The 12,683-nt window shown below is 41.0% G+C and overlaps 2 protein-coding genes across 2 annotated transcripts in view; both read right to left on the reverse strand.

The window, feature by feature from the left end:
• Positions 1–6,424: 6,424 nt before the first annotated feature.
• On the reverse strand, positions 6,425–8,430 carry TTC32 (tetratricopeptide repeat domain 32). The gene is made up of 3 exons (XM_067294327.1): positions 8,240–8,430; positions 7,980–8,140; positions 6,425–6,852 (listed from the first exon to the last, which is right to left on the reverse strand). Exons 1-3 carry the CDS (start codon positions 8,386–8,388, stop codon positions 6,725–6,727), a joined length of 438 nt encoding a protein of 145 aa, XP_067150428.1. The 5' UTR covers positions 8,389–8,430; the 3' UTR covers positions 6,425–6,724.
• Positions 8,431–8,877: 447 nt separating this feature from the next.
• The window catches only part of WDR35 (WD repeat domain 35), a 44,503-nt gene continuing 40,697 nt past the window's right edge, over positions 8,878–12,683 (reverse strand). Inside the window, exons 25-27 of the mRNA XM_013955089.2 lie at positions 12,184–12,340; positions 11,307–11,547; positions 8,878–10,151 (exon numbers count right to left, since the gene is read on the reverse strand). Of these exons, the coding sequence (XP_013810543.1) occupies positions 10,001–10,151; positions 11,307–11,547; positions 12,184–12,340 (549 nt within the window). The 3' untranslated portion in view covers positions 8,878–10,000. The remainder of the gene's footprint in view (positions 10,152–11,306; positions 11,548–12,183; positions 12,341–12,683) is intronic.

Raw genomic sequence — 12,683 nt, forward strand, 5'->3', positions numbered from 1 at the left:
CTAGAGAGCTAACCATGCTTTGCGACACAAGCAATATTTGGCCTTGTCATTCAAGGGCTTAGAACAATTGGTTCTGGGACACTGTCCTCTATCTGGGGTCTGCTGCCTTTTCAAAAGCATTTGGAGTCAGAGGCACGAACAAGGGAACAGGCAGGGCTTGGGGTTTCCTGGTGTAAGCTTGAGGCCACAAGAGAGGAAACAAGGAGAGCTACCTGCCAGGCCAAACACAGGTGGCATGGCTCTGGAGAAAATGTCAGCAGGGGAGTGGGACATGTTGGAGTTGGGCTGTAGCAGGCAGTTTTGGAATCAGCTGTTATTTCAACAGGTTTTCCACTGGACTGGAGCAAACTGCGCCCAGCAGTTAACACCACTCAATTGAAAGAAAAATATATGCAGAATATTAAAAACAAAAATTAAGGCACACATCACTGCCATATTACAAATTCTTCTGAAGGGTCTAAATCCCCCAAACTGTTAGTGTTTCATCTGTCTTTGGAGGACCAGAGCTATAGAGCTGTGTGCTCCAGCCTCACTCCTCATTTCACTGTGTATGTCTTCAACAGCACCTGAAAGCTCTGCTGTGCTGGCTACTTTCTAAATAGTGCAACTGGACACAGATGTTACCTCTTTCAGTGACTACCAGAACTATCTTGCTTGAAGTGAAGAGATCAGACTGTGGTACTCGAGACAGCACTACAGCACTGAAAAGGGCTAGGGTCAGCTGACAAGATTAGTAAATGTTCTAACCTGTTGCCTCTGTGAAGGGGCTACAATGGAAAACTTACCAGAAAACAACCCAAGGCTGCAAAATAACATTTCCTTTCTCTTCCAGCTGTCAAAATTTGGACTTGTTGACCACTAGAATTATCCCAACCCCGATCATGGCTGTTTCTTTCAATACTTCATAAGGTGATTGCCAGTCCTCTCAACTGAATATAAAGTGCAAATCTAAAAAGTCAAATAAAAGCACATATGAAGACATGTAACTGCAGAACATCTCCTTGCTAGCCTATCATCTATACTAATATTGGCTCTGAAGAGTCAAGCAATCTCCTACTCAGGGCCTCTTCCACATACAACACAATGGCATACTCTTTTTTCCTCATTAATACAGACTTTTGGTTACAAAATTGCATCTAGCACTGACCTGAGCTTCTTGGAAACCTATTCGTCTCTTGCTTTCTTCCAAGCTGCCCATGTATGGAAAAGGCTAACTACAAATTGGAAGAGGCTTAGATGTTCTAAAATCGGTAAAAAGAACAACTTGCCTGGCATTTTATTTTCTGTGCCCACCGAATTTTTTAAAAGAGAATAAAAATTTAAAAGGTTATTTTTCTACAGATCAAGGACAAACTAGACACACTTCCAGCTGCAGACCATTCTCAGAACGTGCCTACACTGTAACTGAAGGTGTGACTGCAGCATAGCATAGCATATTGAATAGCCATTCAATATCAGTGAGGATGGAGAACTTGCACAGATGTCAATTCAAACTAATAACGCACATGGGCCCAGAATCTCAGATGGGTACAGCTTGTAGAGCTTGTATCTTCACAGGCTGACTAGATTGCATATGCTGATTGCATATACCTGGCCTCCCAAAAGCTGCAGTCATGCCTGTGAATGCCTGAATAAACATAGTCTTAAAGCTATATCTACTGAAGGACTAAGCCACATAAAAGTGAAACAGATGGTACTGAGGATCCCAAGAAACTCCCCTCAGCGGCAGCCTGGGAGACGCCTTTTTCTCTGCTGTATGAGCAGTGCACTCTACTGGCTGGAGCTAACACTGAAGTGTCAAGCAAGCCTGCTGCTTCCTCAACATTTCCCAAGATGACACACTCCCCATTTTTAGTGTTAACAGTAACAAACTCATCACTTTCTATTATTCCAAAAAGCAATCTACAAATTGTTTTTTTGTTAGTTATTGATTTACTGTTTTCAAACTGCTATGAAGGCTAAATAATGATAACTATATGCTCGTCCCTCTTCTCCCAGTGCTCATAGGGCACTGCCTATAGTTCCACACAGATGAGCATCAGGCCTGGTGTTGCATCACTAAGGTTCACTCACCCTGGGGTCTTGCAGAGATTAAGGGTTCTGCTGCACATGGAACACCCCATATCTTTCAATTTCGTACTGGCAAGCCAGAAACGAGTTCAGCAGTGTTCTATACCTCTCCACCCAACACCAGGTATGTGGTGAGACTTTTCTCTCCCTGATTTCCATAGCATTTCAATTTCTAGCATTCCTACAGACCAGCCACAGAAATTTCACATCCTTGGTTGCCTGCTCCTAGTTTGGTTGCTCTTCTTGGCAAAACAATTCTTTTACACTCAGTTACACTAGCATGTTAGACTTACTTAGGCACTCATTGTTTAGCTTTGAGGGCATCTCCTTCCCACCCTGTGATTCTGCCATGCTACTGGCATGGCATATTGCTCAGCATCTGAAGGCTATTCTTAGATTATTCCCTCTTCTGAGGCATTGCAGATGGAGCTTCAGCATCTAACTCACGTCCTAGATTCCAGTTCAGGCCTATGGGCTTAAAGTCTTTCTTAGATTTGGCCCTCAGAAACTACTTGGTCATGCCATTATGGTTGCGATAGACTATTATTCAACCAATGTAGAGAAAAGGCGTTATGGAGATGTGAGAGACAAGTTATATATAAAATAACAGGCACACAGAAGTCTGCATACAAGCTTGAAAATCACTGAACTTTGGATCACCCTTCTTCACAGGAATACAGTGAATACAGGGAACCTGACTTGAATGCTACTGTTGCAGTGTTTGTCTATGGCAGGGAAAAAAAAAGCTTTTCCTTCCTGGGAGATGAAGTTGTCTATCAGGTGCACTTGACAGGCCACGTTTATTGTGCAACACAAAGACATGAATGATGAAAAATCTGGTGGCCAGAAGCTGTAAACTGCATCCAATCCCTGCTCATGGACAGGGATCCTACAAGGAAAACCTTGGAAACAGCTGAGCTTCAGACACAGATTACAGATCAACCCAAATGACCACAACACGCTACTCGGTGGGCCTCCCCCTTGACCTGACCCCACAGCAAACTTCTCTCAGCAACCAGCCCTTTCATTGTGAGTGCAAGCACCAGGCTGAAGTTGAATCTGTTCTGCAGACCCAGCATCTGCCTCTACTAAAAGATGATCCTAGAACAAAGCAGCTACAGGTAACTGCTGCAGTGAGAGGATTGCCTTTAAGATGAGGATTGAAACAGATAATGAAAACAGAGACATTAATATAGGAATTGCCAGAATCCACTGGACCTGACCATGTCCTGTGGCAGTACCAAATGGAAAACACGAGAAGGAAATTGCAGAATAATCTCTTCATACACAAAAATGTCATCCTCCCACTAGTAGTCTTAAGTTTTGCTCATTGTTTTTTGCCTCCTTCTGAACTTTTCCCTTTCTGATAGTCCAAGGACAGTAGTGCCTGTATAGCTAAGCTGGATACAAAGGTGTTAATTCCCCACATGTTGGAATAGCGTATCTTTCACTACTTATTTAGTTTTTACCAAGGTTATCTACTAAATAGGACAGTGCCGAGTGCAGTCCTCAGTCAGTTCTAACAGCAAAGGATTTTTAATTTTTTAACACTGACTTACTGCTGTTGTCCATTTACAGAGAAAAGCATATGGAATGGGAAAGTTTTCTTGTCACTTGACAAGCCCTTTTCCCTCTTCAGTGTGCCAGAGCTTTCACTTGTTCTCCACACTGCATTTCAAATAGTGTTGTATGAGAAATGCTTTACATTTCTCACACTGTTCTGTTGTCCCGCTTTTGGGCTGCTAGTCCATACTTTTGTCATATTTTCCTACCTTTCTTTAAAAGCCCTGCAACACTGCAAAATGGACAAGCGGTGCAACTCCTCCTCCTGTGTTTCCGCAGAAGGAAAAATGGGGTACTAGGAAAAAACATAGGACAATGATGTTACTCTTTGCCAGGTTCTCCGAACAAGTAAAATCTTAGAAAGAGACTGTTGTTCCAGATACTGAAGGGAAAAGCAATTCTGTAACGTACTGAGGAAATCAAGTTGTAAGTTTAGAGATAGCAAATCACTGGATGAGAACACTGTTACTCATTGCCTGGATAATCCCAGCTATGAGGAACAAACTGAATGAAGAGGCTGCCAGCAAAGGCCTGCTTGAAGTAGAGTGGCAATGTGCTTTGGAGAGTAGGTTTATAGATAAGAAACCTTTGGAAAGGGGCTGTGAATTATTCACGTCTGCAACATTTCTGGCCTAGATGAAAAGCTTACATTAACAGCAACCACCTGCTGGATTTCTGGTACAGCACTGTGACTATGACAAGTGGACGCTTCGCTAGAGCAACAGAGAAGGAAGCCACAATTGAGCCAGATGCTCTACAGTGGTTTATAATTTTCAAGCAGAGACAACCTCTAAAGACTAGTGAAAGTGAAAAGCCACAGTACTTCTATATTGCAAAAGTGTCCAAAGTACATTATTCATGCTCCTTTTACTACCAGTTTGTCCGAGTTTCATAGGGAAACACTACATAAATGTAATTTTACAACTCTCCATTATACTTTCAATTCTTAAAGGATTACAAATAGTAAACCTTGCAGGATAAGAGTTATTAAACACATCCCCCCTTAAGTTTTTTGACATCAAATAATTATGTTTTATGATATCCTTTCAACAGTCCTGAGAACACCACACTGCACTATTTAATAATTTCAGACTGAAAACCCTGATTAGGCTTGGTTGTGATAGAAAGCCTAACCAAATAACCAAGTAACTCATGTGTGCGTCTGAGAGAGGAAAATGTGTGCAAGAATTTTATTGGCTGAAACTACCTTGAAATAATTCCAAATTATGCCAAAATGCACCACAACAATTCATTCTTTTACAGAAGAGACAAAGAAATACTGTGGAGAATCTGCTATAAAATTGCTCCCAATTCAGTGAAATATTCCTGTGTCAACAATGGATGTTAGAACTGAGCAACATTCACAAAATGACATGAGCTGGGAAGTATGAGGATTACTACTAAAATCCTTGTTTTGTTTTGTTTTCCAAAATATGTATTTGATATTAATCTTCTTTTGATTTTTATCTGTATGCTATCATTTAAACAGTATTCCATGCAGAGCCACATCTGTGATCTTTCCTTTTAATCTTTCCACCTGCTTTCCTCTCAGAGTTTAACTTCACAGTTCAGATTCAACTATTTAGAACGTCCTCCACATTTTCATGGCACGCTGTGTCAGGGACATGTTTAGTTCTAGTTCATCTAGTTCTAGTCTCAATTTTTGAGACTGAGGTGGCATGAAAAATGTAGATCCTTAAATTATCAATATATCTTGGAGACAGAAAGCTCAGTATATCCAGAGAAGGCCAAAATTGAACCTCAGAACACCCGCTCATTAACGAGCAATTAGAGGCTGCTTTCCAGACTGTAAACGGTTACATTCTAACACGCATCACAGGTATATAACTTCAAAACTATTGCATATGAAGTATCACAGAGCACGAAAGGAAAACGCAGGATTTCCTCAGCCCTATGCCCCAAATTTGCTCATTGCAACTGTCGCAGTGTTTCATCCAAAAGCTCAACGCAATTTCAGTGGGGCTGCTGGGGAACCTCACAAAAATGCAAAATAATTCATAGGCTAAATTCTCTGCTCACGACTTACCCAAAGGGTTCCACCATTTTCAGTGAACCCTGCACTTGTGTATGCTCCAGGATCATCCTGGAAGAAACTCACCATAAGAAGCAGAATTTTCATTAGCATCATTTATAAAAAATACATATATCCTAATGCTCACACAGGCAATCAAAAAGCATTTCTTTCAGTAGAACTTATATTCCCATGAACAATACCATGGTGTTTCTTATCCATTGTTTATAGATTTCAGCAACTGTTTCTCCTATTATGTAAGAAATAAGACTACTTGGGTATTCACCGCCAGTTGAATCAGACAGATTTCATATTATATTTTTGTGCAATTGATCTTTTCAATAAAAAGAGAAAGCCAAGACTCCTAACTGTGAATAGCTCAACTGCATTCCCTACCCTAAGCTCTTTACAGATAATTATGAGATTCATTTTATTCATTCAATTATTAATCTCTGCTCTGTCCAATACTTTTACAATGGGATTACCAAAAAAAATCATTAGATACGTTCAGTTCCTACCCACTTATGTAATGTAAAACTAGTTTTAGAAGTGAATGAACTTCTGAAGAACTGAATTCTTACAGCACAGGTACCAATGGCTTTGCCTAAAAAGGGCTCAAGTTTTTGTTAATATTTAATACAGAAAAACTCTGTACTTTTCTAAAACTCCAAACTCAAGTATTTATATGTTTTATATATTTTGTTTTATACATTTTTCCCATGAAAGACTATTAATCTGTGAAAGAGTACAGAAACACTGTTGTAGTAAGAGGACCACAGACTTTATTAACTGTTACTGAGCTTCCAACTGCTTTATATGAAGTACTTCAGTACAGAATGACCAGTGCCTTAGACAGGTCTACCATTACGCTTTTCCTCAATGCTGATGATACCCCAAATAGGTTTTTTTGCAATTATAATACATTTTTTAACTTATTTACCCAAGAATGAGGTTTCTTCAGTAGAGCATAACAGATGCAAATGATCTTGTGTTTCATCCATCAATGCCAGAAATCATGTAAGTATTCAGCAAAACATTTTTACACCACTAGCTGCATTTTCAATAAGCTCTCTTTTGTTTTTCTTCTTTATCAAGAATAGCCTGGTTTAGACTCAACACAGCATCTTCAAACTGAGGGTTTAACTCTAAAACTTTCCTGAAATCTTTTATGGCCTCATCAAAGCATCCTGTCCCAAAAAAAAAGAGAAAGAATTATTTTTCAGTAACTGCTCAATCTCACAAACCATAACTGACGAATGACTTCTAATTCTTTCACTAACAAAAAGCATCCACTGTACTTACAGGACCCGCTATAATATTTGGTTTCTCCAGAGGTCCAAATGGGAGTTGAAGGTCTAAAGAGCAAAAGCCTGAGTGCACTTAAAATGGGACGTAAGGCAGAATTCAGACAATTTATTCCAAGAGAAAGAGGCAACTAACTAATAGCAGGGCTGCCTTAAACCTAGAAAGCAGGCATGCTGCTTCCCAACTGATGGTCTTGGTCAGGCTCCTTTCTAAGTGCTCTCCCTCTCTAGCCCCTCAGCTTCTGGATTCTGACCATGCAACAGCCTAGCTCCAGCAAAAAGGGCAGAGGTGTCATTTCCTTATGGCGTATTCAAAACGTTGGCAGCAAATTCCCCAGAGATGATTGATCGACAGCCCACTGCAATTGAGATGACTGGGCTCACTATTACTGCACCTACTTAAGAGATGCTTTATCTTAGGTTTAATGGTAATATTTTGAATTTGCTAGTTTTAGTCTCATGGAAAACTTTCCAAAAAATAAATTTAAACAGAATCTTTCCCCTATCAAATAATATCATTTCAAATGACACAAAAGCATAACTGCAAACAGGGATATCTAAGCAGGGCAGACCTCTAGGTAAAACATCCCATAATGATCTGAGAAAAATCTCTGACTGCCCCACTTATTACTTTTCCGAGTCTGTGCCAGGCAGGTCCCTCCCTCTGTAAAATGGCAAAATTACTTCCAAGCCTCAGGTGGCTCTTGGGATAAAAGAGCTCTCACGGCTACTAATCAGCCCTATTAAAGCTTCCTTCCTTTTCCTTGCACTTCATGGCCGACAGTCCAGAAGGACCCGACACCAGGGTAGGTGGGCAGACATGAGCAGCCCGCCCTCATGCGCCACTACGGGTGGCAATAGGTCAGGGAGAGCCGCTTGGCTCGCACGGCACAAGCCCGGGTCGCCCTGCCCTGCCCTGCCCCGCCCCGGGTCAGCCAGGCTCCCGGCCGAGCCGTCCCGGGCGGGGGCCAGGGGGCCCTGGCGAGGGGGTGACTGCCCGCGGCGCGTACCCAGCCGGTAGAGCACCAGGCCCCTGTTGTAGTAGGGCACCTCGAAGTCGGGCTGGCTCTCGATGGCGGCCGTGTAGTCCTCCACGGCGGCGGCGAAGTCCACCCGAAAGTACTTGATCTGGCCCCGGTTGTTGAGGGCCGTGGCGAGGTCGCGGCCGGCGCTGCGCGGGGGACAAAAGCAGAGCACCCTCAGGGCGGCCGTTACAGCGCGCGCCCCCGCCCCTCCCCCCCCCGCGGCGCCTTCCCCCCTCCCCACCTACCCCGCGGGGGCGTGGCCAGCGGCAGAGCTCGCGCGCTGGGCGATGAAGCGGCCGTAGAGCTCCTCGGCCGCCGCGAACTGCCGCGCCTCGAACCGCGCGTGCGCGGCCGCCAGCAGCTCCGCCGCGCCGCGCGGCGCCTCGCGCTCCATGGAAGGCGCTCAGCCGCGCGCCCCGGCAGCTCAGCGCGGCGCGACGTCACGAGGGGCGCGGCCGCCGCCCGCAGCGCGGAGCCCCATGGGGGCGGGCTCCGCGCGCCCGGCCCGGCGGCCGTTAACCCGCCGCCCCTCCCCCGCAGCCTCGGCGGCGCTGCGGCCAGCAGAGGGCGGCGCGCCGCCGCTCTCTAACCCCCGCGGCCAGGGCACGTGTTGTAATCCTTATCTGGGCCAGAGTAGCCCCTGTACAGATTAAGGGGGCCTGAAGGAACCAAAGTGTTTTCAATGTGAATTCAGACAACAACTGTGATCAAAATATATAAATACTATGCCCCTTGTTAAAACACGCATTTCAGCTGAGCTATGCCTATACGTGATCTGCAGGATGTCAGGTCAACAGCTCCAACTACTTTCATATGACATACCGGAAGTATGTCCTTCAAATTTAAATTTTAACAAAAAAAAAAAAGAAGCAGCTCAAATATCTGAATAGAAAAAAAATTTAATAATGTATATTTTATATATAAGCTTTTTCCATAAAAGAATATTTAAAAGATGTATTATTTGCTCCAAAAGAAATCCTAGGAGAAACAAGACTCCTCACAACCTTTTCCTCAAAAAAATAACAACATACACAGTGAATTTTAATGCTTGTGAACGTTATCAGTCTGCCAAGTGCTGACTCTTTGTGGAGAAGACTCATACCATGGATAAGTGACCTGCAACATTTCCATACTGTACCATCAAAGCAGTGGCTAAAACCTAGCAATAAAATAGAAAAGCTCACTTCTAAATAAGACTCCGTGTCCCTTTCAATCTTGATGTATAACGAGGATGACAGTTACAGCTCTTGAGATCTGCTTAGCAGATGTGAGCTGCTCACTTCAAGCTATTAACTTGCAAAAAGTAGCCCATTAACAGCTCCAGTCTGAAGGTTCATATTGGTTTCCTTAGCTGATTAAACAAATTGCCACAGGAAAAAAAAAATCTTAAGAATTCAGATGCTTACCAAAGGCATTGATTTCCAAATGTTTGCAACTCCTTTGTTAGTACTATGGTTTTAAATACATTTGGCAAAAGAAAATAGCATAAATGTGAAGTACAACTAAAGTAGCACCATCATTCTAGTAAAACAAGTAGTAGAAAAATGTATACAATAATACTACAGCTACTGTGCATTATTTCAATTCAAGAATTACTTCCTTCAGAAAATTGATTTGCTCCATTTTTCATTTTTGTAATTCCATGGAAAATTACTGGTTTTCTCAAAATTCACAGAGTAAAACTAAGATAAACCTGCATTCAATTTGCATGGTTTTGAAACTAGGTTCAATTTACAATTAAAAAAAAAAATCATGTTACCTTAAACCACTGTAAAAATTGAGTCAATTAACACAGCCGTTTCTTAATATACATGGAACCTTAAAGTTTCTCATTTCTTTTTTGAAATGTTTCTCTAATAATAGTAACCTTACCTGTGACACTATCATACCTGAACTGTATTTTAAAACAATATAACAGTAACATTTTAGAGGGTTGGTTTTTTGGGGTTTTTTTTGGTTTTTTTGAGACATAACAGATACAAGGATAAGCAAACCTTTACTCCCTGTTATGCTACAGGACTGTGGCACAGAGGACAGAAATTATAATTGCTTATTTCTTTGGCTTTCACACAATGCTTACACACACTGCACATCCAGAATCGATACTCCATGATAGGGTCTCCTGTTGCAACACATACAGGAAGTTTCCCATCTCCACTGTTAAAAGAAAAGTAAATAAAAGTAAATAAAACTGAAAGAATGTAAATGTAATTTTAAAAGAGCAGGAAGACTTGTTTTCCAGAAATTTGTAAAAGAGCGTAAATACCTTTAAATTTAATCTTAATTGTGTACCTACAATTAGTTGCAAAGCTTTTTATGCTCATCTGTAAAATATCACTTCTCTGTTCAGATGTGTGCCATTTCTTATTGGAAGTAATTAAATCAAATGACTGTGCATGCTGTTAACATAGCTAAGTGTGTAAATATTCTTATCACAACAGACTGCACACTCAGAAAACCTCATCAGCAAATTAAGACCAGCAGATCCAAAGACTAAGTGAAAAGAAGCAGTTCAGGACATAAAAAGGTAAGGTCCAGTGTCTAACTGCTGCTATTACATTTATTCCTATGATGAGTCACTTAAGCCACTATTCACTAGTGGTTTCAGAGCTCAGATTCTGCACACGTGCACAGTGAAACCAAACAAGGCAAGTTAAATAAAATCCATACCACTAAAAGTTAAAGGAAACACTTACAGAACAATCAACCTGTAGGTTAGTCTGCCGTCCATACTCAATTCCATGCTTTTAGCAGGAAAAGACATTATTTTAGGAACAACCACTCCAAAGAATTTCACCTTAAACATGCCCTTCATACCCTAATTTTTCCCCTTTATCTAGTCATCTTCTCATACCATATAGGTTCAGGGTACTTCACAAAACACTGGAGACTCTTACTATACTGGTTAAGAGTCACTCATTCACATTAGCATCACACCACAATGGTGATGTAAACATGGCTAACATGACCTAATGTTACTCTAATGGCATATGACACCTTATCAAAGATCCTAAAACTCCTGTGCTCCATCCACCTGCATTTCAAATTAAGAAGCAATTGCATCTTTAGCAATGGACCTCAAAGGAACAAGGCATATTTCCCCGATTACAGTAATGTCAAACAGGTATCTTTTGAGAAGAGACTAGCCCCTGCATCACTCCTGCCCAATATTCAGTACAAGCAGCAAAATGCCTAATTAAACTTGGTAACACACAAACCTAATTTTCTTCTATTTGCATTGCTAAAAGTCCATATACACACACCAGCAGAAAAATTCTCATATTATTACAGTATCATATAAATATAACCCACCTCTCAAGAACATCATCCAGATCAGATTTTTTGTTATACTTAGGGCAATGTTTTGTGAATATCTCTAGAGCAAGATCTTCATACTGTTGCCTCTGTTCTGGACTGAGAGTTTCCAAGGATTCCAGTTTAACAAAGGCTTTTGAACAAATATCAAATGCTCTATGTGCACATGCACAGAGAGCCAAAAGGGAATAGATTTCAACTGCAGGAATAATGTCCTCATAATCCTGTAAATGAAGGGCTAAGAAAAAAAAAAAAATCCAAAGAAGTCATGACAGGCCTTCTGAGAAATGCAAGCTTCCATATGAAACCATTACTACTAGTGGATAGTATTAATCTTATGAATAATTTCATTAGACAAAATAAACCAAGTCATGTCAATGGAAATACTATGCAGTGAAACTAAGTATACATAGTTCATCATCTTTTTAAAAAAAAGAAGTGGATTTGAGTGTGAACTGAAAGTGCCTTGCTGAGCCACATTATTTTATGCGCTAAAAGTACTTGAAATGGGTCTTCATTACTGGCAAAAAGTAAAGGGCACCATTTGCCTTCTTGACTTCCAGTGATATTTTATGAATCCCTCTACAGGGAATTCGGATGTGACTTAACAAAGACATGAACAAAACAGTCAACAGAACATCTAAAAAGACTCTCCAGTTTGACCAGATAGTATTTGATAAGTTAGACTTCCATCGTCTCCAACAAAATACTTTCAAGGTATCTTGACTGCTGCCATATTCAGTTCATTATATGGTTTCACTGAAAATTCCATAGATCCAGCAAAAATAGAAAAGCATGCCAACTATAAATTATGTGCTTTGCAGGTCTGTAAAATTATAATGGTTTCTTTACAGGTTTAAAAATGAAATCCTACCTGTCTTCAGTGCTGCATCTACAGAACCTTTGTAGAGCTGTCTTTGTGCAAGTATAAAAAAATGATAAGCCTCAGCTCCTCGCCAAGCATTGTCTGCAAAGCGATTAGCTGAAGAAAGGACATCTTCTTCTAGCAAACCAGCCAAAGCTGAAGCCGTCTGAAAACAAAGCAGTATCACAAATAATTTTGATACAAAACAGATACAGCAGGAAATAGAGATAGACCAAAAGAGCTTTCCTGAACTCAGTGATTACACCAACTGTCTGTGTTAACTAGGGAAAATAAATATACATGGACCTAAATGAGTATCATTAGGCATTCTATAGAGTACATATACAGAACATATGGTGCAAATTTTCAAAGATAAACATCATATACATGTATACAAATATATTCTGTGCACATCTGCAAACTGGTTCATAGTTGGGATTAATATTGCATTTCAACACCAGATCCCAAATAAAACTGTTTAAACTGTTTAATTTGGGCATTCAAATATG

The sequence above is a fragment of the Apteryx mantelli genome, chromosome 3 (genome assembly GCF_036417845.1).
Source record: "Apteryx mantelli isolate bAptMan1 chromosome 3, bAptMan1.hap1, whole genome shotgun sequence".
In the NCBI taxonomy this organism is placed as follows: domain Eukaryota; kingdom Metazoa; phylum Chordata; class Aves; order Apterygiformes; family Apterygidae; genus Apteryx; species Apteryx mantelli.

Excerpts from the sequence above, each read along its gene's own strand:
- TTC32 (XM_067294327.1), bottom strand. The coding sequence starts at position 8,388 with ATGGAGCGCGAGGCGCCGCGCGGCGCGGCGGAGCTGCTGGCGGCCGCG. Across the intron at positions 8,141-8,239 it reads GCTGGCCACGCCCCCGCGGG|CGCCGGCCGCGACCTCGCCA; the intron begins GTAGGTGGGGAG and ends TCCCCCGCGCAG. Across the intron at positions 6,853-7,979 it reads CCTGGTGCTCTACCGGCTGG|GATGCTTTGATGAGGCCATA; the intron begins GTACGCGCCGCG and ends TTTTTGGGACAG.